The sequence below is a fragment of the Scyliorhinus torazame genome, chromosome 11 (assembly GCF_047496885.1).
Source record: "Scyliorhinus torazame isolate Kashiwa2021f chromosome 11, sScyTor2.1, whole genome shotgun sequence".
NCBI classification, from domain to species: domain Eukaryota; kingdom Metazoa; phylum Chordata; class Chondrichthyes; order Carcharhiniformes; family Scyliorhinidae; genus Scyliorhinus; species Scyliorhinus torazame.
The window spans coordinates 89780365-89806183 of record NC_092717.1 but is presented as its reverse complement, the minus strand read 5'-3'; the positions used below and the strand labels follow the sequence as shown (position 1 = coordinate 89806183).

At 48.7% G+C, this 25819-nt stretch overlaps 1 protein-coding gene across 4 annotated transcripts in view; it reads right to left on the bottom strand.

Moving 5' to 3' along the window:
• LOC140385371 (lethal(3)malignant brain tumor-like protein 4) overlaps positions 1-25819 on the bottom strand; it is a 555015-nt gene that overhangs the window by 364545 nt on the left and 164651 nt on the right. For all 4 annotated transcript variants that reach the window (XR_011933346.1, XM_072467457.1, XM_072467455.1 and 1 more), the window contains 3 exons: positions 4381-4485; positions 2798-2933; positions 2290-2381 (listed from right to left, as the gene is read on the bottom strand). Coding sequence is in view for 3 of the 4 variants with exons in the window: in XM_072467457.1 (XP_072323558.1) it covers positions 2290-2381; positions 2798-2933; positions 4381-4485 (333 nt within the window). In the remaining variant the exon portion in view is untranslated. The remainder of the gene's footprint in view (positions 1-2289; positions 2382-2797; positions 2934-4380; positions 4486-25819) is intronic.

Below are 25819 nucleotides of genomic sequence, written 5' to 3'. Positions count from 1 at the left end.
GCCAAGTTTTATACTCAACGCCCCGGCCAATGAAGGCAAGCATGCCGTATGCCTTCTTGACTACCTTCTCCACCTGTGTTGCCCCTTTCAGTGACCTGTGGACCTGTACTCCTAGATCTCTTTGACTTTCAATACTCTTGAGGGTTCTACCATTCACTGTATATTCCCTACCTGCATTAGACCTACCTGGTGGCAGGGTAAGGGATATCTCATGGACAGGGAGGAGGGAGGAGGTCCTGCTGGAAAAATGGACTCTGAATAAAATATGAGTCTTTCTGGACAAAAATCTCTGGATTATTGCTCGAGTCACGAGCAAATTGACATAGGAGCCAATGTTGTTTCTGCTGAAAACTGTTGCAGCACCTAAGAGTAATCTTGAGATTACTATGTTTGAGATCATTCATTTCCTTTAGATATAATAATCTTTATTAATACCACAAGAAGGCTTACATTAACACTGCAATTAAGTTACTGTGAAAATCCCCTAGTCGTCACACTCCGGCACCTGTTCGGGTACACAGAGGGAGAATTCAGAATGTCCAAATTACCTAATAGCACGTCTTTCAGGACTTGTGGGAGGAAACCGCAGCACCCGGAGGAAACCCACGCAGACACAGGGAGAACATGCAGACTCCGAACAGACATTGACGCAAGCCGGGAATCGAACCCAGGTCCCTGGCACTGTGAAGCAACAGTGCTAACCACCGTGCTACGGTGCCACCCGTAATTAGAACCAAACTCTTCAAACTCCCTCTGCAAAACAGACATCCTACCTTTTGCTGTGTCATGAGTTTCCAAATGAACCATGACTTTTGATTAAAAGCAAATTACTGTTATCAAGGCCAAGTGGGAGGAAGAGTTGAGAGAGAGTATGGAGGAGCGGTTCTGGTGTGAGGTGCTCTGGAGGGTGAACACCTCCACCTCGTGTGCGAGGTTGGGGCTGATACAGCTGAAGGTGGTGTATAGAGTGCACCTTACAAGGGCGAGGATTAGTAAGTTTGCAGACGACACAAAGGTTGGTGGAATTGGGGATAGCGATGAGGACTATCAGAGGATACAGCAGGATTTGGATCGTTTGGAGACTTGGGCGGAGAGGTGGCAGATGGAATTTAATCCGGACAAATGTGAGGTAATGTATTTTGGAAGGTCTAATGGAACCTCCCTGTTCTTACATATTTGTATAAACATGCACCATAACATTTAGATTTACCCCCTCTCTTAAGTTCATTTCCACCCACCATGAGATATCCCTTACCCTGCCACCAGGTAGGCAACAGACTGTCTTTGGGATTTTCATTCTGGTCTGCAGAGAATGCTATCTATCCCCATATTGATAAAGTCCCTTGTTACAACCACAATCCCTCCCTGATCTGTGTTGCATCAGTGACAGATAAAATAGACAATCACCTTTTGGTGCATTTTGACAACTGGGATGATACATACAATTACCGGTGAGAAGTTCTCCATAATCATTTTCAATACTGTATTACCTTGTAGTTTTTTGATATATTGGTCTAAAAATATCAAATGTTTGGGGGACACAAGCAGGGGCATGATGATATTCTCCGGTTGGATTTTCTGTGCTTATTTTGTCACTTCAGTAGCAATAGGAAGGGTGGAAGATTGGCCAGGGACTTAATATGCTGGGTCCTGTCCATTTTGACCCTAAATATATCGTCTGGCATTATCTTTACTGAAATTTAGGTGGGCGTATTGAAGTGAAGGGATAATGATGGAGTTGCATACGTCCCATTTTCCAAGCCAGTTGCTAAGGAAACTGGAAGAAAATGGGCATTGACATTTGCTAGGAGAGGCATAATACCTTTGTGTACTTCAATCTCACAGCAGTGAGTGCATTGGAGGTGGGTGCCACTGTTATATTCATCCACTGCTTCAGATTTGTTCGTGCAAATGGAGAGGATCGTTTCCTTCCAGCAAAGTCCTCTTTAGGCTGCCACGTACACCCCACCGCAGTCACAATAGCCATTTGCAGCAGTCATCGTCTAAACATAGGCAGAAAAGCCACCTGATTCCCATCAGCCCACAGACCTTTAGGATCAGTACTGGGCCACTCAGGCAGTGGCTGACTAACAGAAATCTCTTTGCGTCCTGGAAGCTCTGGGAAGGATGTTTTCTTTGCTTGGATTATGACATATTCTAGCTTTGCATTCAGAAGTAGACCTTCTGCAACTGAAGGCTCAATTTGTTTAAAATATTTACGCTAAAATGAATCATACCAAAGTACGATTGAACCACGTAAAAAGTTGGGTCATGAAAATAAATACTCACTGTATTCTGAACTTTGAATAGATTTTTGGAGGCTGGTTGGGCTCTACAGGCTTTAAGGTAGTTTGCCCAGTTAAACTCCTCTTCCTTATATCCTGAAAGGAAGGCAGAATCCTGTCAATAATGGGAAAGTTGATGGGACAATTTAATTAAATCATGAGAAATCATTTCATAACATCATAGAACAAAGTACTGTGCAATTTACTCTATGAAAGTGCCAAATGTAAATAGGGTAGTACTCAGCCAGTTTACGATCTGTGATTGCTGGACCAAACTAATATTTATTTTTACATTGGCTGGCTTAACATGCTCAACTGAGTTTGACTTCCAAGCTTCATTTCAAATTACAGAATTCTTTCTCACATTAGTCACGGCTGCCGCTGCTTATCTTGCTGAGGTCAAGATAGTGCGGTTTTCAAGTGTGATATGTGATATGATGTGCATTCTGCATTGTCTTATTGACTTTCTGATAGTAAATATTTATAGTTGTTTCTAGTTGCGACTTTCAGACCTTTGGGAAGATGCAATTTGTGGCTGGTCTTCTCACACCATCCCACGGGATGGATATCAGGTGAGTCAATGTTCGTCCAGAAATCGAAACACTCAGAATATCCGTCAAAGTGGAGCCTCAAGCGAACACCACACACCTGATGGGAGGAAACAGTCAAACTGATGTTTTTTATAATAATAATGCAGTAAAATTGTGTTTGGAGTCACTGATGGGCAGCACGATAGCACAGTGGTTAGCACTGTTGCTTCACAGCGGCAGGGTCCCAGGTTTGATTCCCAGCTTGGGTCACCTTCTGTGCGGAGTCTGCATATTCTCCCCCTGTCTGCGTGGGTTTCCTCCGGGTGCTCCGGTTTCCTCCCACAAGTCCCGAAAGACGTGCTTGTTAGGTGAATTGGACTTTCTGAATTCAACCTCAGTGTACCTAAACAGGCGCTGGAGTGTGACGACTAGGGGATTTTCACAGTAACGTCATTGCAGTGTTAATGTAAGCCTACTTGTGACACCTATAAAGATTATGCTCATCACTTATTATATTCCACATTCGTAAATATTTCACCAGAACTAATCATTTAGTGGTCTATCACTGTGGACTGGACACTTAAGGTCTAATTCTAGACTAGACAAGTTCATTTTTTTAATGCGACTGTTAGAAAGTCGAAATGGGTTTACAATAATGCTATTTAAAATATTATGTGTCATAAATTTAAATATTGTAAAATACAAAATTAAATTCCAGTAATATCTAGGGCAGGTTTTCCACTTATTTGTCTGTGAGTTAAATAATAGCCTGAGCAACGTGCATGGAGGAAATGTGAATAGGGAGCAATTTACATGGGAAAGAAAGGGGAGGGCTCAATTACAGACATGCATTCTTCCCCACCTTATTTTCATCCAAGTATTTTACCCAGGCAATTACTTTAAACCCTTGCATAAAGGAGGAAATGGTAACATACTAATTATTTTGGGAGGAAAGACCATTTGTCCATCTAACCGATTCTTACAAAAATTTCAGTAGCTTTTTTACTATGATGCTGGAGCTTAAAGGTGCACTACAACTTGAAGCAGTTGGTCTTTTCATAGCATCATAGAATCTTTGCGGTGCAGAAGTTGGCCATTCGACTCATCAAGTCTGCACCGCCCCTCAGAAAGAGCATCCAACCTGGGCCCACTCCCCTGCCACATCCTCGTAACCCCACCTAACCCTTGGACACTAAGGGGCAATTTAGCATGGCCAATCCACCAAATCTGCACATCTTCGGACTGTGCGACGATGTCAGCACCAAGCCCTGGCACAAGAAATTATTACAAAAACACAAACTGTGAATGCAGAAAATTTGAAATAAGAACGGTAAATACTGGACATACACAACAAGTCAGGCAACATCTGTGTACAGTGAAAGAAAGTGAAAGTGACCATTCGTCATAGACCTGAAAGGTTAACTCTTCCATATTTGTCCATGGATTCTACCTGACCCGCTGAGCATGAACATAATTTTCTGTTTTTATTACAGGAAATAAATCCCCATGTTAAAAATTAACGAAAACACAAGGCCACAAATTACTCATGCACATTAAAATCTTACCTCAGCCACTGACAACACACAGAACATGGAGGGGTGCCTTGGGTCAATGCCTTCCAATCTCATGCCTACTTTAAATCCACTTTTATTCTGGGGAACTAATTGAAACTGTAAGAGAAAAACAGAGGAATATAAGAGCTATATCCATAACTCTCCAAACCTGAAAAAAGGTTCAGCAACGCTCCAAGCTTCAGCTGCCTCCATGACAACTTCATCCCACCCTTGGACCACAGGGTTCAACTTTTCACTGTCAGGTATTTTGCAATACCTAACCTGATCCCTACCCAAACTATCTCTATTCTTCTGCCTTTCTACTCCTCTGTTGACATTTTAGGCTTAAATTTTTGCTTGGGTTAGCCCCACAGCAACTCTCAGAATTCTCTCAAGGGCCTATCTTTCTGCCTATAAGCAGCAACCTCAATTGCTCAATTCTCCTCTTGCGATTATCTTCTTCTGGGGGGGTGAGGAGGGGGATGGGGGGGGGGTAATCTCTCTCTCCTTCTGCTCACCTCAGTAGCCAATGCCAGCGATTCAGTGCTCATTTCATTTTCCTGCAGAATATTTGTTCATTGTCAGATAAGGCAGTAGCAATTCATATCCTTATCGTGAACCACTACATTGAAAACATGGCTTTGGCTTGAAATTAGCTCATGGGTGAAGCTATCATAACCCTTACCATCACCTCTCCATCCAGCTACACTTTCCACCACCTGCCCAGACCAAACCAGTTCTTTTTGCCAAATTGTTACATTATTTACAGCAAATTTTGAATTGTTTTCCATTTTTTAAAACCATTTTGCAGTGCTTGGTATATGTTCTCATCGCAGCTTTACAATGAATTTAATGAGCCAGGCTGTTACATTTCACGGCATCACATTAACAGTCATGCAGATTTACAAAGGGTTTCCATTTGGTGATAACAAATAAGTAATTTAGTTGCATTACGTCAAATACGTGAAACAAGAATCTGGAATGCAAAGCGACAGATTGTGCAAGAAACAAGATTTTCCCAATCTGCACTCTCAGCTGTCAAGGTGCCGCCACAGAAAAGCAAAGTTCTCCTCACATCCACATGCAAGAGCTAGCAGGTGACTAGTCCAAAGTTTTAATGGTCATATTGTATACATATTGTACTTTATTCAGTGGGCTTTCATGATAATTCCGTGCTCTAAACTGAGCATAAAATTGTCTTTTGTCCATTGTGCATGCATCAGTTAATAGAAAACTGGAACATAAGACATCAATTTAAATACGCAAAGCATGACATTTGAGTTAAAGTTAATTTTTAAAAATGAAACCCGATTTCACTCCATCACATGTATTCTCTTATACAGAATTTAGTTTCAATCAAGGAATTGAAACACATTACTATGTCGGATCCAGATAATATTTTCAAATAATTTAATGAGAAAAAGTCGTGTGTACCTGTGTTAATTAAAAAATATTGTGTATACGTTTTCTTCCTGTCCAACTTCTTGTAATCATGATTTTTGTGCATCTTTTCTATGCCAACTTTTAAGATTGAAACTGCCCAAGTAAATTGAAATTTAGAATTACTCCCGTGTGCGTGAATAACTGGACAGTAGGATGTAGTTTCAGACCTTGGTAAGTAGGTGGCAGAGTGGAGTGACTTTCTGAAGTCTTCATTGTAAGCACCTTACATGTACAAAAAATAATCATCAACTAACCACCAGCATGCCACAGGCAATTTGCTAGTGCAATATTTTTGGGGATAAAGTTGAACAGTAATTACGTTGCAATGACCCGAGGACATGAGTCCAAATCCCACTTCGGAAGCTGAGGAATTTAAATTCAATTAATTAAACAAGCCTGGAAATAGAAAACTCGTATCAATTATGAAACAGTTGGATTCAGGATTCTTGTAAAACCCATCTGATTTCCTCATGTCCTCTAGGTGGGTGGCACGGTGGCACAGTGGTTAGCACTGCCACCTCACAGCTCCAGGGACCCGGGTTCAATTCTCGCCTCGGGTGACTGTGTGGAGTTGGCACTTTCTTCCCATGTGTGCATGGGTTTCCTCTGGATGCTCCGGTTTCCTCCCACAGTCCAAAATAGTTCATGTTAGTTGGATTGGCCATGCTAAATTGCCCCCTAATGTCCAAAATGTTAGGTGGGGTTACGGTGATAGGGTGGGAGTGTGGGCTTTTTTCCAAGGGCCGGTGCAGACTCAATGGGCCAAATAGCCTCCTTCTGCACTGTAGGGATTCTATGGATTCTGTGAATTAATCTGCCATCCTTGCTTGTTCTGGCCAATTGTGATTCCAGACCTAAAGCAACACAGTTGACTCTTAACCGTCCCCTTAAATGACCCAGGGAGCCACTCAGTTGTATTCAAGGCGCCGGCTCACCACCTTCTTAAGGATAATTAGGGATGGGCAACAAATGCTGGCCTTGCCAGTGACAATGGTTAAATAAGTAATGATCCCAAGGTCAGTGCTTGGGAATTGAGACGAAGTATTATTTTCCAATCCAAAGTGGAGTCACAATTGAACTTACAAATTGTTCATAACAAAATAGAAAAGTTTGAAGCATTAATATCTGTAGAGTGATGTGATAACTAAGTACTGTGGACATAAGACTGGGATTTTTTTTTTTCCTGGTCATAACATTTTCATGAGAGATCGGAGGGTAAAGGGGATGGCTAAGCATCATTAGTGAAGGATTATATCACTGTGCTCGGACATAAGAATGTTATAAGGACTGAAACTTAGAAAAAGGGTAAAGGTACAATACTTGGGTATTATAATTCACCAAACAATGACTTTAACAAAAAGAGCTTGCTCTAAAAACAGTTGAGAGAAATATACAAGAAAAACAAGGTAATAACATCAGGCAATTTTAACAATTCCAAGACACTGGAATAAAGGTAATTCAAGTTGCCAAATGAGGGAATTTATCCAATATCGCTTTCTAGATCAGTATGTTTCTGGAAAGCAACTTGGCTCAATTTAGATCTAGGAAATTAAGCAGAGAAAATAACAGATCAAAGATTGAGACAATAGCACCAGCAACAATAATATAGCCTCAAGTTATGTAGATGAAAATTAAACCTGGCTTCAGGTGAGTGATCTGGCTGGTCCACTGACTTCAGATTCGTTCAGCATCAAGTTAAAAATTGCTCCAATGAGTCAAATGTTAGTACCTTGTTTTTCTTGTATATTTCTCTGAACTGTTTTTAGAACTACCCTTCTATATTAAAGCCACAGTTTGATGACTTGTAATACCCACCAAGAATTGTAACTTTACCCTTACTTTCTCCTAACTCAATTTCAGTCCCTATAAATGCTGGGAACTTCTAGTTTTGAGTTAGATATCAATAAGTATTACTGTAAGCCCCAGGCACGTGATTAGTCAGTGACTGAGTGCTCACTACTTTGTGAACGGGATTTCTGACACTCGCTACAAAAAACTTAAAAGCTTGCAGCAGCTGTTTATTTGTACAGTGCATTGTTGGTGGATAAAACTTCCCCAATGCTGTGTCAGTGAAACACAGTCGGGAGACACAGCATGTCATGGCGCCAAGGTTTCCTGACCCAGGAGTGGTAATGCTTCTGGAACAAGGCAAAAGCCGGCTCGCTTCCCACTGAAGTACAATCTAGAATGTTTGAGAGGCATCATCACTCTGTGGCATTGAGACAAGATAAGAGCACCTGCAACAATAATATAACATTGAGTTATGCGGATGAGACCTAAATCTGAAATCAGTTCAGGCCTGCTCTTGATGCTGGCTTCAAGTGAATAACCTGGTTGGTCTGTTCAAATCTGTTTGAATTCAGCAGATCTGAATTCAAACTCAGAAAACGATTTTGAGACCTGAGGCAGTCAGGCAATAAAGGGCTCTGCCTCATGATCTTTGGCATGTTACAAAGTGTTGCCTCCTACTCAGACTGCCTTACTGCCCTTTAAGTGCTTACTATACATTCCCATTTTGTAGCAGAGCTACAATCTAGCTAAAGATTTTCTATACTGACATTTGAAAAAGCCTTCATCTGACAAGTCCCAGTCACAACATTTGGTTACATGGTGGAGAAATTAGGTCAAACAGAACCTTGGTTAGACTACACTCTGGAGTGCTATGCAGTTATGGTCTCCATATTATCAAAAGTCTTTTAAAAAGTTTTTTTAATCAAAAGTTTTTTTTTTAAATTTTTCCAATTAAGGGGCAATTTAGTGTGGCCAATCCACCTACCCTGCACATCTTTGGGTTATGGGGTGAGACCCACGCAGACACTCCCCGGGGAGCATGTGCAAACTCCACAAACACAGTGACCATGGCTGAACCCTGGTCCTCGGCGTTGTGAAGCAGCAGTGCTAACCACTGTGCCGCCCCTGATACTGAAGTATTTTAACTCAAGATATTACAATGCTATAATCTTGTTTTACTGTTGTTATCAATTGCAAAACGCCACACAGATGATTGTAAATTATCTTACTTATTTCCAAAGACAGAAAAAAAGAACAATTCCCATTTTCATTTTAAAAGTCCATTCATGATAGTTCCGGCTACTTTTGAGAGTGCCACAAACACACATGCATGCTTCACTCACTGTCTCCCCCCTCAGCACCCACTCTCAATTTCTCTTCCTTGACATCTCTGCATTGACTGATAGATTAGGATTCTACTATTTGGAAATCAAAGATAATCTATTGTAGTTATTTAAAGTAGTCTTTGATGTGTAAAGTGCATTAACAGAGTCAAGAACTTCAAATAGACAATTTCTTATAAGTTGGCTTTCACTGAAGCTAGTGTTGATATCTTTCGTACAAGACATGGAAGGATTTCAATTCCTTTGAGATTTTTCTATTTGTGTCTAGGCTAAATACATAAAGGGGTTTTCTGACACCAAAATAAAACTTAATACATTCATATATCGTGCAGCAAACTGGCTACTTATCAAATAGGCTAGATATTGCATTACTGCACTTGAATTGGCAAATGTTATTTTTGTGTCTGTATTTCCTAATGTGAGGATACATGGAAAGTGCATAACATTTCAGTGGTTGGAATAACATTAGATTTTCATTTTCTATGCCTTGTGCAAACAGGAAAATCGTATTTATATATATGAAAGCTGAAGTGGCAAACACAGATAGCATTACCTATACAGAAACAATTTTTGTTACCTCCCTGCACTTGAATTTCAATGAATGTAGCAACGTTCATCCAGACTTTATTTGCTACATGACTGCTGGTTGCTATGGAAACTGTGAGAATGATTAACTGAAAATCATCTGGGAATGCAAAACAGCAGAGAGGTTTTCAGCGATGAGTTTTAGGTCACAATAATGTGAAATGACAAATGATGATCATCCTTTTCATGTTATGCTAAAACAAAATGATGATTACATGGCGTTACTAAGGGAACCTGCTTTTGGATGGCGAGCTGAAACAAAAAAGGACGTACGAAGTACAATAATGTTTAAAATGCAATTAGTCTTTTAAAAATATGGTAACATTGGCCCAAATATGTTGATGGTGGGAGCTCGTCAGGTCGAGTCTGTGGAGTAAGGGGGAGCTGGGGGGTGGGTGGCGGTGTCAGGTGACAGATAGTCAGGCAAGGGTTAGGGGTAGTAGTCGGAGGGTCGAGAGGGAGTCAGCGTGCTGATTAACAGCATAGTTACCCAGGAGTTCGACTAGGATTTTTCTGTGTCACATTTCCTGGGTAACTGTTTAGATAAATAATCCAGGACCATCTGAAGTCTCCCAATCTAACTCAAGACTTGCAGTCTTTGTTGGTGGGTCCCAGAGCATGGGAATTGCACATCAGAAGTTTAAACTTCCCAGGCAATTCCCATGGAGTCAGCATGTTAAGATTTCCGGAGGGGCCCCGTAGAGCATATTGGTGGGTACATCCGATGAGCCACCAAAAGATCTGGCTCATTTTGTTTGGTTGCAATGCTTAGTGATATTGGCAGCAAAATTGGTCCACAACAGTAGTGCATTAGAAAAGGCTGCTGGTGAATCAGCTGCCTATTTCTGCCCTGCCCTGGTCTTGAACTCACACCTTTCCCTCATTTCTGCCCGATCTCACCTCAAGGCCTCTTTGAACTCATCTTGTCCGTGAGACCCACCTCCTGCTCTCTCAACCAAATTTGGATTAGACTGTTAACCATCCAACTCCTCCTCCAGACCCTATATTAACTGTTTATCATGAACAGTTTTCTCTCCTCAAGTTAAAGAAAACCCTTGACCCCTCCAACCATTCAAACTACAGCTTCATCTCCAACCTCACTGTTACCATTGTTACCTCAGGTGTCCCCCATGCAGCTAGCCTTTGTCATCTCCCAGGCAACATCATGTGAAAACACATCACCAGGTTTCACACGAACACTGACAACACCCAGTGTTACCTCACTGTGGTAAATGTATTGTACTAACCATTCACCACCGTATTACATTGTATCACGCTGTTGCCCATGTGGGCTCCACCTATGGACCATTGTGCTGTACTACATGGAATGTATCATGTTGGTGCCCTTGTGGGCTCCGCCTCTGGCTCCACCCCTTTGCAGGGAGGTATAAAGAGCAGCTGCCCTGTAGGCTCTCACTAGCAGAGCAGTCGCAGGCAGGCACTGTTCTAGTCGATTAAAGCCACTATTCACTTCAACTCTGTCTCGCGTGAATTGATGGTCGCATCAATTTAATCGACTACAACACCGCAATTGAATCAGCCCTCAAACCCGACTGACTGGAACTCGACCCACAGGCCGCGCGGAAGCCAAAGGGATTTTTTCACACTGGCTCCGATGTATCGAGGCCTACCTCGCCGCCTCCTCCTCGCCCTCCATCACCGATGAACAGAAGCTCAGCCTCCTCCACGCCCGGGTGAGCCATCGATTCTCCGTACAACTCGAGGAAGCCTCCACATACGCAGACGCCCTCGCGATGCTGAAGTGCCTATACGCAAGGTCGGTGAACGGAGTGTAAGCGCGGCATCTCCTCGCCGCCAACGCCCCCGGGGAATCGCTGGAGGAGTCCTCGCGCGAAGCTGCAACTACCAGGCCGTCCCGGCCTCTCAACATGTGAAACTCTCCGTCCGGAATCAGTGGCTGGAATCAGGTCCAACTACGTCAGACAGCGCCTGCTCGAGCAAGGCGCTCTCGACCTAGAAGAGACGGTATAACTAGTCACCTCCCTAGAAGTAGCATTCCAAAGCCTCAACGCTTTCCTCTCCGACCACGCGGCCCCCTTGTGGACACCCAACCAGAGAGTACCCCAGGCCTGTGCGCGCGGCTGCCCGCCCAACCAGAGCGGCTACCCTGCTATTTCTGCGGCAAGCACCAGCACCCCAGGCAGCGCTGCCCGCCTCGGAACGCGAACTGCAGCGACTGCGGCAAAAAGGAACAATTTGCCAAAGTTTGCCTGGCCAGGCCCAAATTCTCCAAATCGCAGGCCCGACTCTCGGACTCACAGGCCCGCAGACCCCGCAGTGTGGCTGCGTGCCTGCCAGCTCCGCCCCTTCCGGACGTGTCATCGTCCTCATGTTGTCCATGGGGGCAGCCATCTTCAACCCCGCACAACACGTGCGACTCACGGGGGACGCCATCTTGGCCGCTGTCTCCCACGCGACCCGCCACGTGCGACTTATGGGGGCCGCCATCTTGGACGGCATCTACCTCGCCGCCCGACACGTGCGACCGACAGGGGGGCCGCCATCTTGGCAGGCATCTGCAACGCCGCGCGACACGTGCGACCGATGGGGGCAGCCATCTTGGGACCACCCCATCACGTCCGACCATGCCGGCTACCCGCAACTCGGCACGGTCACCCTTGACCAGTCACGACCAAAACACCTCCGGAATTCCATGGTGACCATCCGGGTCAATGGACACAAAACGCCTTGCCTGTTTGACTCCGGGAGCATGAAGAGTTTCATTCACCCAGACACGGTAAGGCGCAGTTTGCTACAAATCTTCCCTGCACTTCAAACAATCTCCCTCGCTTCCGGATCGCACTCAGTGCAGATCCGGGGGTACACTGTCGCGAACCTCGCGATACAGGGTGCCGAGTACGCCAATTTTAAACTATATGTACTCCCCGATCTCTGCGCTCCTCTCCTGTTGGGACTGGACTTCCAGTGCAACCTCAGGAGCCTAACCCTGAATTTTGGCGGGCCCCTACCCCCACCACCGTATGCCGCTCTTCGGAAATCTCACCGCCGACTGTAAGACAGTCGCCACCAGAAGCAGACGGTACAGTGTCCAGGACAGGACTTTTATCAGGTCCGAGGTCCAGCGCCTCTTGCGGGAAGGGATCATCAAGGCCAGTAATAGCCCATGGAGAGCTCAGGTGGTGGTCGTCAGGACCGGGGAAAGACTACAGCCAAACCATAAACCGGTACACGGACCTCGATGCGTACCCCCTCCCCCGGATAGCGGACATGGTTAATCAGATCGCACACTACTGAGTCTTCTCCATGGTGGATCTGAGATCCGCATACCACCAGCTCCCAATCCGCCCGGAGGGCCGCCACTACACGGCCTTTGAGGCAGTCGGCCGCTTCTTTCACTTCCTCCGGGTCCCCTTCGGCGTCACAAATGGGGTCTCGGTCTTCCAAAGAACGATGGACCGAATAGTGGACCAGTACGGGCTGCGGGCCACCTTTCCGTACATGGACAACGTCACCATCTGCGGCCACGACCAGCAGGACCACGACGCCAACCTCCAAAAGCTTCTCCAAACCACCCAAACCCTCAACCTCACTTATAACAAGGAGAAATGCGTTTTCTGCACAACCAGACTAGCCATCCTCGGCTACGTTGGAAAACGGAGTTCTAGGGCCCGACCCCGACCGTATACGCCCCCTCCTGCAACTCCCTCTTCCCGACTGCCCCAAGGCCCTGAAAGGTGCCTCGCGGTCTTTTCCTCTTACGCCCAGTGGGTCCCCAACTACGCGTACAAAGCCCGCCCACTGATCAAAGCTACCATCTTCCCACTGAGGCCCGCCAGGCCTTCAGCCGCATCAAGGCAGATATTGCCAAAGCCACGATGCGCGCGGTGGACGAGTCCGTCCCCTCCAGGTGGAGAGCGACGCGTCAGAGGTCGCCCTCGCTGCCACCCTCAATCAGGCGGGCAGGCCAGTAGCATTTTTCTCCCGTGCCCTCAACGCCTCCGAAATTCGACACTCCTCAGTCGAAAAAGAACCCCAAGCCATCGTGGAAGCTGTACGGCATTGGAGGCACTACCTTGCTGGTCAGAGGTTTACCATCGTCATCGACCAACGGTCAGTAGTCTTCATTTTCGATAATACACAGCGCGGCAAGATCAAGAATGATAAGATCTTGAGGTGGAGGATTGATGCACGATCAATTGCACAGAGACGAGAGTGGAATACAACTGAGGCTTTGTTACTTGAAGATGTGTGGCCTCCTACAGCAGCTGGCAAAATGGCTGCTGTATAGGGAGCACACATTTATACTCCGCCTACTGGGCGGAGCCAGCAGGCAGGGACTACCTCCGTACCTTAGTAAAGGGCCTTACCACACATCTCCTAATATATACAACAGTGGTGATTACCACATTCACCCCCTGTTAAAATTGAGTCCGGCGGGGGGGGGGGGGGGGGTGCAGAACTATATACAGAGCAAGTTTAATATACAGAAGCGGAAAAAAAATGTCTTTTTGAAGTCCAGTACAAGGTGGTTTGATAGTCCCGAACCAATTATAGATTTAGCCGGTCCGGGGCCTTGATGTGGCGTTGGGAGCGACGCAGTGATGGCGGCGATTCCGGTGTTGGTCTGGTCCTCGGTGACTCCGGGAGCGTGCCGAAATCCTCTTCATCCTCGGGTGTGGGCAGGGGGAGGACGGATGGTCCTGGGGGGTTTGGAGCCGGGCCGGAGGGAGTGTGTGTGTGTGCAACCTGCTGGTGCCAGGTTCCTGAGGGAGACAGTATCCTGGCAGCCGTCAGGGTACGCTATGTAGGCATACTGGGGGGTTGGCATGGAGTAACTGAACCCTTTCAACCAACAGGTCCGCCTTGGGGAGTCGGACGTGCCTACGGAGGAGTACGGGTCCTGGAGCTGAGAGCCAAGTCGGGAGCCACACCCCGGATGTGGACTTCCTGGGGAAGACAAAGAGACGTTCATGGGATTTGTCGTTAGTGGCGGTGCATAGTAGTGACCGAATGGAGTGCAGTGCATCGGGGAGGACCTCCTGCCAGCGGGAGGCCGGGAGGTATCTGGACCGTAGGGCCAGTTGGACGGCCCTCCAGACCGTCCCGTTCTCCCTCTCCACCTGCCCGTTTCCCCGGGGGTTGTAGCTGGTAGTCCTGCTGGAGGCAATACCCCTGCTGAGCAGGAACTGACGCAGCTCATCACTCATGAATGAGGATCCCTTGTCACTGTGGATGTAGGCGGGGAAGCCGAAGAGAGCGAAGATTGTGTTGAAGGCTTTGATGGCGGTGGCAGACGTCATGTCGGGACATGGGATGGCGAAGGGGAATCTGGAGTATTCATCGACCACACTGAGGAAATACATGTTACGGTCGGTAGAGGGGAGGGGCCCTTTGAAATCCACGCTGAGGCATTCAAAGGGGCGGGTGGCCTTCACCAGGCACGCGCGGTCTGGCTGGTAGAAGTGCAGTCTGCACTCCGCACAGACCTGGGAGTCCCTGGTGACTGCCCTGACTTCCTCGACGGAGTAGGGCCTTTATGAAATGGTATGAGATTGCGGGCCTTTATGAAATGGTACAACCGTGTGACTCCCGGGTGACAAAGGTTGTCGTGCAGGGTCCGGAGTCGGTCTACTTGTGCGCTGGCACATGTACCTCGGGATAGGGCATCTGGGGGCTCGTTGAGCTTGCCGGGGCAATACAAAATTTCGTAGTTGTAGGTGGAGAGCTTGATCCTCCCCCTCAAGATTTTATAATTTTTGATTTTACCCCGCTGCGTGTTATTGAACATGAAGGCTACCGACCGTTGGTCAGTGAGGAGAGTGAATCTCCTGCCGGCCAGGTAATGCCTCCAATGCCGCACAGCTTCAACGATGGCTTGGGCCTCTTTGTCGATGGAGGATTGCTGAATTTTGGAGGCACGAAGGGTTCGTGAAAAGAATGCCACGGGCCTGCCTGCCTGATTGAGCTTGGTGGCGAGGGCGACGTCTGATGCGTCACTTTCCACTTGAAAGGGCAGCGTCTCGTCTATTGCGTGCATCGCGGCCTTGCCGATATTGGCTCTAATACGGTTGAAGACATGTTGAGCCTCAGCCACAGCGGGAAAAGGGTGGACTGGATGAGTGGGCGGGCCTTGTCCGCATAGTTTGGGATCCACTGGACGTACTATGAAAAGAACCCCAGGCAGCATTTGAGGGCCTTGGGGCAGTGAGGAAGGGGGAGCTCCATGAGGGGGCGCATGCGGTCGGGATCGGGTCCCAGAACTTCGTTCTGGACCACATAGCCGAGGATGGCTAAGCGGTTCATGCTGAACACGCACTGCTCCTTGTTATAGGTGAGGTTTAGGAGAGTGGCGGTGTGGGGAAATTTGGCACGGTTGGCATCGTGGTCCTGCTGATCGTGGCCGCAGATGGTGACATTGTCTAGGTATGGGAAGGTGGCCCGCAATCCGTACCGGTCGACCATTCGGTCCATCTCCCTTTGGAAGACCGAGACCCCGTTGGTGACGCCGAAGGGAACCCTGAGAAAATGGTAGAGGCGGCCATCTGCCTCGAAGGCAGTGTATGGGCGGTCCGCCTTACGGATGGGGAGCTGGTGGTTTGCGGATTTGAGGTCTACAGTTGAGAAGACCCGGTACTATGCAATCTGATTGACCATATCAGATATGCGTGGGAGGGGGTACGCATCGAGCTGCGTGTACCTATTGATGGTCTGGCTGTAGTCCACGACCATTCTGTGTTTCTCCCCAGTTTGCACCACTACCACTTGGGCTCTTCAGGGGCTGTTGCTGGCCTCGATGATGCCTTCCCGAAGCAGCCACTGGATCTCGAACCTGATGAAGGTTCTGTCCTGGGTGCTGTACCGTCTGCACCTGGTGGCGACGGGTTTGCAATCCGGGGTTAGGTTTGCGAATAGGGAAGGTGGGTCGACCTTTAGGGTCGCGAGGCCACACACAGTAAGGGGTGGTAGGGGCCTGCCAAATTTCAATGTTAGGCTCTGGAGGTTACACTGGAAGTCCAGGCCGAGTAGCAGGGCAGCGCAGCGATTGGGGAGGACGTAGAGGCGGAAGCCGCTGAATTCTACGCCCTGGACCGTGAGTGTGACTATACAGTACCCCCAGATCGCCACGGAGTGGGATCCGGAGGCCAGGGAGATTCTTTGATTGGCGGGGTGTACCGCAAGGGAGCAGTGCCTTACCGTATCTGCATGTATGAAGCTTTCGGTGCTCCCGGAGTCCAGCAGGCAAGAGGTCTTATGCCCATCGATCTTCATGCTTGTCGAGTCGGTGGCTAGATTGTGTGGGTGAGATTGGTCGATCGTGACCGAGGCAAGTCATGGCTGGTCGTCGCTGGTGTCAAACGATGGGGTGCTTTGGGGGCTCGGGTCCTGGAACAATGGTGGTGCCCATGTGCCGTGGGGAAGACAAGATGGCGGCGCCTGATGATCTTGGGGTGGACAAGATGGCGGCGCCCACGGGCCGCACGTGGCGGGGGTTGAAAAAAGATGGTGGCGCCGACGGGCCGCGCGTGGTCTGAGGGGGATAAGATGGCGCCACCCACTGGCCGTACGCGAGGGGGTTCGGGGCAATAGCGGCGACTGAGCGGACCTGGCACACCGCAGCGAAGTGCCCCTTCTTGCCGCAGGCCTTGCACAGGGCTGGGCAGCGTTGGCGGGGGTGTTTCTGTTGCCCACAGAAGTAACATCGGGGGGGCCCGGGGTTGGCTGGCTGGCGCGTGGCACAGGCGTATTGGCTGGGTGAGGCCCCCCTTGGGGCGGCCGCCTGCGGAGTCCACGATGTGTTGGAGGGGTGAGCCGCACAGCTGGGGGTGTAGGCCTGAATATTGCGCGAGGCAACCGTCATCGATAGCGCCAGTTTTTTTGTTGCTCCGAGGTCGAGCGTGGCCCCCGCTAAAAGTTGCTGGCGTATGAGGTCTGACCCTATCCCCGTAACGAAGGCATCCCGCATGAGGAGGTTCGAATGTTCCATGGCCGTGGCGGCCTGACAGTCACAGTTTCTGACCAGAGGAATTAAAGCACGCCAGAAATCTTCTACGGACTCACCAGGGAGTTGACTGCGAGTAGAGAGTACGTGTCTAGCGAAGAGCGTGTTCGTCTGCTGGGCGTAATTCTCTTTCAGTAGCGCCATGGCTTTGTCGTAGTTCGGCGCGTGCGTCCTGGATAAGAGGAAAGACGTTGGAGCTCAGCCGCGAGTAGAGTATCTGGATCATCTGAGCTTCCGGGATTGTGTGAAAGTCCTTTTTGGCATCGCTTGATTGCGGATCCAGCTGCAGGCGATCCGGCTTGATGCGGAGGTCCATCTTTTGAAAATCCTAGAGTAATAAATTAATGCACGATCAATTGCACAGAGACGAGAGTTGAATACAACTGAGGCTTTATTACTCTAAGTGTGTGGCCTCCTACAGCAGCTGGCAAAATGGGTGCTGTATAGGGAGCACACATATTTATACTCTGTCTACTGGGCAGAGCCAGCAGGCAGAGAATACCCCCGTACCTGTAGTCCAGGGCCTTACCACACATCTCCTAATATATACAACAGTGGTGATTACCACAAGGATCGAACTCTCCATCTATAATTACGATATAGTGTATTGTCCTGGGAAGCTCAATGAGCCCCCAGATGCCCTGTCCCGCAGTACGTGCGCCAGCGCGCAAGATGACCGACTCCGGGCCATTTACGATGACCTCTGCCACCCGGGGGTCACCCGGCTTCTCCACTACTTCAAGGCCTGCAACCTGCCCTACTCTACCGAGGAGGTCAGGGCCATGACCAGGGGCTGCCAAATCTGCGCGGAGTGTAAGCCGCACTTCTATCGACCAGACAAGGCCCACCTGGTGAAGGCATCCCGGCCCTTTGAGCGCCTCAGAATCGACTTCAAAGGGCCCCTCCCCTCTACCAACCGCAACACATATTTCCTCAACGTCGTTGACAAGTTCTCCCGCTTCCCCTTTACAATCCCTTGCACCAACATGACCGCTGCCACCGTCATTAGGCCCGACATAGTATCTTTACTATGTTCAGTTTCTCCACTTACGTCCACAGTGACTGAGGCTCCTCGTTTATGAGTGACGAACTGCGTCAGTACCTGCTCGGTAAGGTCATTGTCTCGAGCAGGACTACCAGTTACAACCCCCGGGGAAACGGACAGGTGGAGAGGGAGAACGCGACGGTATGGAAGGCCGTCCTCCTGGCCCTATGGTCTAGGAATCTCCCAGTTTTCTACTGGCAGGAGGTCCTCCCCGACGCGCTCCACTCCATTAGGTCCCTCCTTTGCACCGCCATGAACGAGACCCCTCATGACCGCCTGTTTGTCTTCCCTAGAAAATCCACCCCCGGGGTCTCGCTTCCGTCCTGGCTGAAGACACCGGGGCCCATCCTACTCCACAAACACGTAAGGAGCCATAAGTCCGACCCACTGGTCGAGAGGGTCCAGCTCCTTCACACCAACCCCCAGTACGCATACGTAGAACACCCCGACGGCCGACAGTCTCCCTCCGGGACCTGGCACCCGCAGGTTCCCCTTCCACCACCCCAACCTATCCCCCCCCCCCCCCCCCAACCTACACCGAACAGCACCCGCCCCTACATGGCCTCTACACCCCCTCCTATACTCCCTCCCCCCTTCGTCGACGCACAGAAATGAAGCTCCTGAAGCACGCTCCCGGAGTCCATGCCTGTGCCCGCACTGACGAGTTCACCACCGATGCCCGCACTGACAAGTTCGACACCCGTGTCCCGTGAACGTATTGTACTAACCATTCACCACCGTATTACATTGTATCACGCTGTTGCCCATGTGGGCTCCACTTATAGACCATTGTACTGTACTGCACGGAATGTATCATGTTGGTGCCCTTGTGTGCTCCGCTCCTGGCTCCACCCCCTTGAAGGGAGGTATAAAGAGCAGCTGACCTGTAGGCAGCTCTCACTAGCAGAGCAGTCGCAGGCAGGCACTGTTCTAGTCAATTAAAGCCACTGTTCACTTCACTGTTCTTGGTCTCGTGTGAATTGATGGTCGCATCACTCGCCAATACCTCTCATGATACCTCCACTGTCTCTAGATTTCAGACTGCCTGATCCAATACTAAATGAACAGCTGACTAATTGTTGGGAGATCAACGCCATTGTTTTAGGTCACCACCCATGAACTTTTCCTCGCCACTAATTCCATTCCTCGCCCTGGCAATGGTCTGATGCTGAAAAAAATAATTTGGTAATCTTGGTGTTGTACTTGATAATAAGTCCTCGATTACAAATTCACACCATCACCAAGATGCATATTGCTCCCCCTGTAACATCAGCAAAATATTCTCTTGCATCAGCTCATCTATCGAAAGCCTCATCCATGCTTTTCTTACCTGTAGACTTGTCTATTCCAACGCACACTTGTGCAGTCTCCCATCTTCCACCATACATAAGCTTCAGCTTATCCAGATCTTAGTTGCCTATGTCCCAACTCACACCAAATGCAGTTCACCCATCACCTCTCTGCTTGCTGACCTTCATTGGTACCCAGTTGTGTAATGCATCTATTTTAAAATTCTCATCCTTGATTTCAAATTCTAGTCTTCCTCCTCGCTGTCTCTGTAAGTTCCTCCAAAATATTTGCATTGCCAGAATTCTAAGCTCTTGTCCATTGCTGATCTTAATCACGCTACCACTGGCAGCCCCACCGTCAGCTGCCAGGGTTCTAAAGGTTCTGGAATTTCTTCCCTAAACCTCGCGGCCTGGCTATCCTTCTTTAAAGTGCTCCTAAAAATCTACATCCTACATCCGCCTGTTATCTTCTGGAGCTCAGAGTCATGCCGCCTTGATAATGCCCTTATGAAGCATTGTGGAATGTTTTACTACAGCACAGGCGTCATACAAATAAAAGTGGTTGTTATTTGCAGCCTACCTGATTTTCTTGAAGTCAAGGCCTCAGACTGTCAAGATTACCAAACATGTCGACTCTGAATCTAACACTCGGCAAAGTTGGAGAAGTGGTAGCTGGAGCTGTGTTTTAACCATTCACTCATTGACTGTACCTGTGCAGAGACCCTAAGGAGACACTGAAGGACACAAAATTTACAGATGCGCAAAACCCAGGAACTATCAAGTTTGATAATCTAGATGGCACTCAGTGACACCACGGCTGAGAAAACAGAAACAATGAAGTCCGATTTCTTCTGGCACATCCTGGTTACGTGTAGGAGTCTATTAAGGCAGGTTCTGAGGCAGGGAGCAAATTGTCTGGAGCAAAATGCAGCTGCATTTATTAGTCCTTTGGACACTTGCCTTTCTCATCTCAGTAAGTAATCATTGCCGAAACAAATGACAATTCTTATCTCTTTTTATGATTTGACTCGTATGTGTCAGCTGTTGCTCAATAGAGGAGCTCCCACTTCTGAACCTATCCAGGGACTTGAGCACATAATCCAAGCCAACATTCCAGTATTACTTTTTGGCCCTGTCTGTTCCCTCATGTAAACATAAAAGATCCCATGGCACTCCTCTGATACTGAAACAGTCCATGTCCACACGGAACAAGACCTGGACATTATTCAGGCTTGGGCTAGTCAAGTGTCAAGTAACATTTGTGCCCCACTAGCCATATAAATACTGTGCCTACAAGAGCAGGTCAACGGCTATGGCAAGTAACTCACTTCCCGACTCCCAAAAGCCACCCCACTATTTACAAACTGGTTAACTCCATTCTGGAGGTAGACAGAAGATACCCCAAGGCCCCAACAAGAGCTTCTGGATGAGAGGAAAAAGCTGCAAATGGACTTTAACCTATCCTACAGAAAAGCAGTGCACCAACGCCCTTCCCTTACCTTCGATGAACATGAAGACAAAACCAGCTGCCTGCTGGCTCACAGGCTGAGAAAGCAGGCAGCCACGAGGGAAATAACTCAGATTAGGGACAAAAACAGCAGATTAGTTACCGAGACTAAAATGGTGGAAGAGGCATTCGAGGCCTTCTACCGGGTGCTGTAGACCTCCGAATCCCTCCAACGGGGACTTAAGGATGAAACAGTTTCTGCGCAAAAATCCTGGGTAGGTGACTGAAGAACTGAGTACCAGAGGTGGTTGCAGAATACCAGGTGGGCTTTGTTAAGGATAGCCAGCTAACAGCAAACATCAGGCGACTGCTAAACGTGATAATGACCCAACTGAGGAGAGAACACCAGAGGTGATCATCTCCGTGGATGCAGAAAAGGAGTGGAGGTACCTCAATTGGGCTGGGGACAGAGTTCACCTCCTGGGTGAAATTCCTATACAATGCCCCATGCGTATGGAACAACAGCACCAGCTCGGAATAATTTCAGCTGTAGAGGCACAAGGTAGGGTAACCTGCTGTCCCCACTTCTATTCGCCCTGGCAAGCGAGCCGTTGCCAAACCCCCCTCCAGAGCGGCAAAAAACTGGAAGGGAATCCGAAGAGGAGGCAGAGAGCACAGAGTCTCACTCTATGTGGATGATCTGTTCCTCTACACCTTCGACACACAAAGCAGCAGAGAGGGGATCATGAAGCTCCTGAGAGTGTTTGGAGCCTTCCCGGCTACAGGCTCAACCTGAGCAAGAGTGAAGTCTTCACTGTGACCCCAAAAGGGGGAAGGGCTGAGCTGGGGGCAACTACCATTCAAGCAAACCCAATGCAAATTCCGCTATCTGGGAATCCAGATTACTGACGACTGGACATGGATCCACAAGTGGAACTCGGCTAGTCTGGCAGAGAAACTCAAAAAGGACCTACAGAGATGAGACACACTCCCGTTCTCCTGAGCAGGGAGGGTGCAGATAATCAAAACAAACATCCCCAAGGCCTTCGTTAACTTGGTCGAGAAAATGAGAGTGTTGGGGGGGGGGTTTGGAAGAACCCAAGAATCTCCCAAAAGGTCCCACAAAGAAAGAGAAATATGGGGGGCCAGGCCCTCCCAAACCTACAATTCTACCACTGGGGGAGCCAAAGCAGAAAGAGTGAGGGGATGGGTGAGAGATCTGGAAATGGAATGGGTGAGGATAGAGGAGAGCTCCTGTAGAGGGAAGATGCTCCGAGCCCACGCCACGGCAGCACTCCCATCCCATCACACGCCCAAGCCCAGTGGTGGTACCTCCGAACCTGGAGACAAATGAGACAGCACTTTGACCTATCCGAAATGTCCACTATGGTCCCCATCTGCGGCTACCACAAGTTCACACCAGCCATGTTAGATGCCACCTTTAAGAGGTGGAGACAGATGAGGGAACACTAACTGTTAGGGAACTATACAGAGGACAGGCTAGCGACCTTAGAGGAACTGACAGAAAAACTACAATTACCCAATGGAAATGAACTGTGACACCAACAGGTAAAGAACTTCCTCCTCAAGGAGACAACATCATACCCACAGCCCCCAAGAAACACAATGTTAGAGGAACTACTGCACACGGGCAGTCTGGGAGGGGAGAACTGTGGGGACTGTATGGACGACTATTAGAAAGGGCACGCCCCCCCACTGGATGAGAGGGGAAAAATGGGAGGAAGAACTCGGGATCGAAATAAGGTGGGAACTCTGGAGCGAAGCACTAAACAGGGCAAACTCCAACCTCCAGTTGCGCAAGGCTAATGGAATTGCCTCATGGAATTGAAAGTGGTGCACAGAGCGCACCTAACAAGAAGCCTAACGAGCAGGTTCTTCCCGGAGGTGGAGGACAAATGTGAACAATGCCAGGGAGACACACCCACATGTTCTGGACATGCCCCAGACCTGTTGGGTTCTGGACAGTCAACTTTGAAGCAATGTCCAAAGTTGTGGGGAAGAGGAGAAAGCCAAGCCCAAAAGTAGCAGTCTTCAGGGTGTCAGACCAGCCAGAACTATTTATAGCGGAACCCTACAGGGGCCCGGCGTGGAGTAAAATAGGCCCCCACGGAACCAGCCCCCCCCCCCCTGCCGATCGGTGAGCCCCGATCGCGGGCCAGGCCACCATGGCCCCCCCCAGGGTCAGATCCCCCTGCCCTCCCCTCCAGACGGCCCCCGCACACTCACCTTCCAGGTCCCGCCGTGTGGGAGGTGAGTAATCCACGCCGGCGGGACTCAGCCAAACTTGTCTGCCTCTCGGGGCCCGGAGAATCGCTGAGGGGGCCACTGTCAACGGCCCCCAACCGGTGTGGCAGCGATCCCACGGGCGCCCGGAAAACGGCGCCAGAAAATGGGGAAGCCAGCATCGCGGCGGCGGAGCGCGCTTCTTGTCCACACCCCCCCCCCCCCCCCCCCCCACCCGGGGATTCCACGCCCATGTTACTCCTTGTGGTTAATCAGTAAAATCACTATATTGTGGTCAGTGGATGCATGGCAGCTTTGATGTGCTTCAGAACTGTAACTACTTGGTCACAAGTCTTTCAATTATATCACTAGATAGATCGATAATTAGATTTGAATCCCCATGGTGGATTATCTGCATCGGTCACACTTTGCACACGGTGATGTCAACACAGTCTGATCAAGACAGCCAGAGTGGGAATTGGAAGTTGGTAATTTGGAGCAGTGTGGTAATTCGGTGCAGAGTGTGAGGAGGTGATTTTTCCCTTTTGTTTTGTTTTCTTCTGGTTTTGCAACTGTTAATCTGCAGGAAGAGATCCAGAGTACATCCTGGGAAGGTAAGTGATACAAATACCTTTTCAAATTGTGGGGAGAAAAACTGAAGTGAAATCACAGTAAAGCTGTGACCTGATTGGCTGGTAGGAAATCTGTATAATTTGAAAAAAAATAAAATTGAGGAAAAAAAACTAATTAAAACTTTTCAATAAACTAGGTAGAGGAGTGACTAAACCGGAGGGCAGAGATTAATATTTAGCATTTAATTTTACAGTACAAATCTAGCGTCAGGGCCATATAATTAATTGTAACTCAATCTAACAATAATTCAAGTATTTATTTTAAATTAATTAACTAGTGCTTAAATGTCACTCAGCGGGGTACAGTGCTCCAACTGTGAGATGTGGCAGATCTGTGACCCTACAGCGTTCTGTAAGTGTAACCAATGGCAGCTCCTCACAGACCACTTGGTTCGGTTGGAGCAGCAGTTGGATGCACTTAGGAGCATGCAGGTGGCGGAAAGCGTCATATCTATAGAGAAGTTATAGAGATGTGGTCACACCCAAGGTGCAGGCAGACAGATGGGTGACCTCTAGAAAGGGCAGGCAGTCAGCGCAGGAATCCCCTGTGGCTGTCCCCCTCTCGAACAGGTATACCGTTTTGGATACTGTTGAGTGGGATAGCCTATCAGGGGAAAGCAACAGCAGCCAGAACAGTGGCACCACAACTGGTTCTGTTGCTCAGCAGAGGAGGGCAAAGTTCAGGAGAGCGATAGTTATAAGGGATTCTATAGTAAGGGGCACAGATAGGCGCTTCTGTGGACAGGGGCAGCACGGTAGCATTGTGGATAGCACAATTGCTTCACAGCTCCAGGGTCCCAGGTTCGATTCCAGCTTGGGTCACTGTCTGTGTGGAGTCTGCACATCCTCCCCGTGTGTGCGTGGGTTTCCTCCGGGTGCTCCGGTTTCCTCCCACAGTCCAAAGATGTGCAGGTTAGGTGGATTGGCCATGCTAAATTGCCCTTAGTGTCCAAAATTGCCCTTAGTGTTAGGTGGGGTTACTGGGTTATGGGGATAGGGTGGAGGTGTTGACTTTGGGTAGGGTGCTCTTTCCAAGAGCCGGTGCAGACTCGATGGGCTGAATGGCCTCCTTCTGCACTGTAAATTCTATGATAATCTATGATAAAAGAGACTCCAGGATGGTATGTTGCCTCCCTGGTGCCAGGATCAAGGATATCTCTGAACGAACACAGGACATCCTGAAAGGGAGGGTGAACAGCCAGAGGTCGTAGTACACATAGGTACGAACGACATAAGCAGGAAGAGTGATGAGGTCCTGCAGAAGGTGTTCAGGGAGTTAGGCAGTAAGCTAAAAAGCAGGACCTTTAAGGTTGTAATCTCAGGATTACTCCCTGTGCCAGTGAGGCTAGAATTAGAAGGATAGCGCAGCTAAACACATGACGAAACTGGTGGTGTAGGAGGGTTTCAGATTTTTGGACCATTTGGATCTCTTCCGGGGCAGGTGGGACCTGTACAAGAAGAACGGGTTGAGGGTAGCACGATGGTGCAGTGGTGAGCATTGCTGCCTCACGGCGCCGAGGTCCCAGGTTTGATCCCGGCTCTGGGTCACTGTCCGTGTGGAGTATGCACATTTTCCCCATGTCTGCGTGGGTTTCGCTCCCACAATCCAAAGATGTGTTGGTTAGGTGGATTGGTCACACTAGATTGCCCC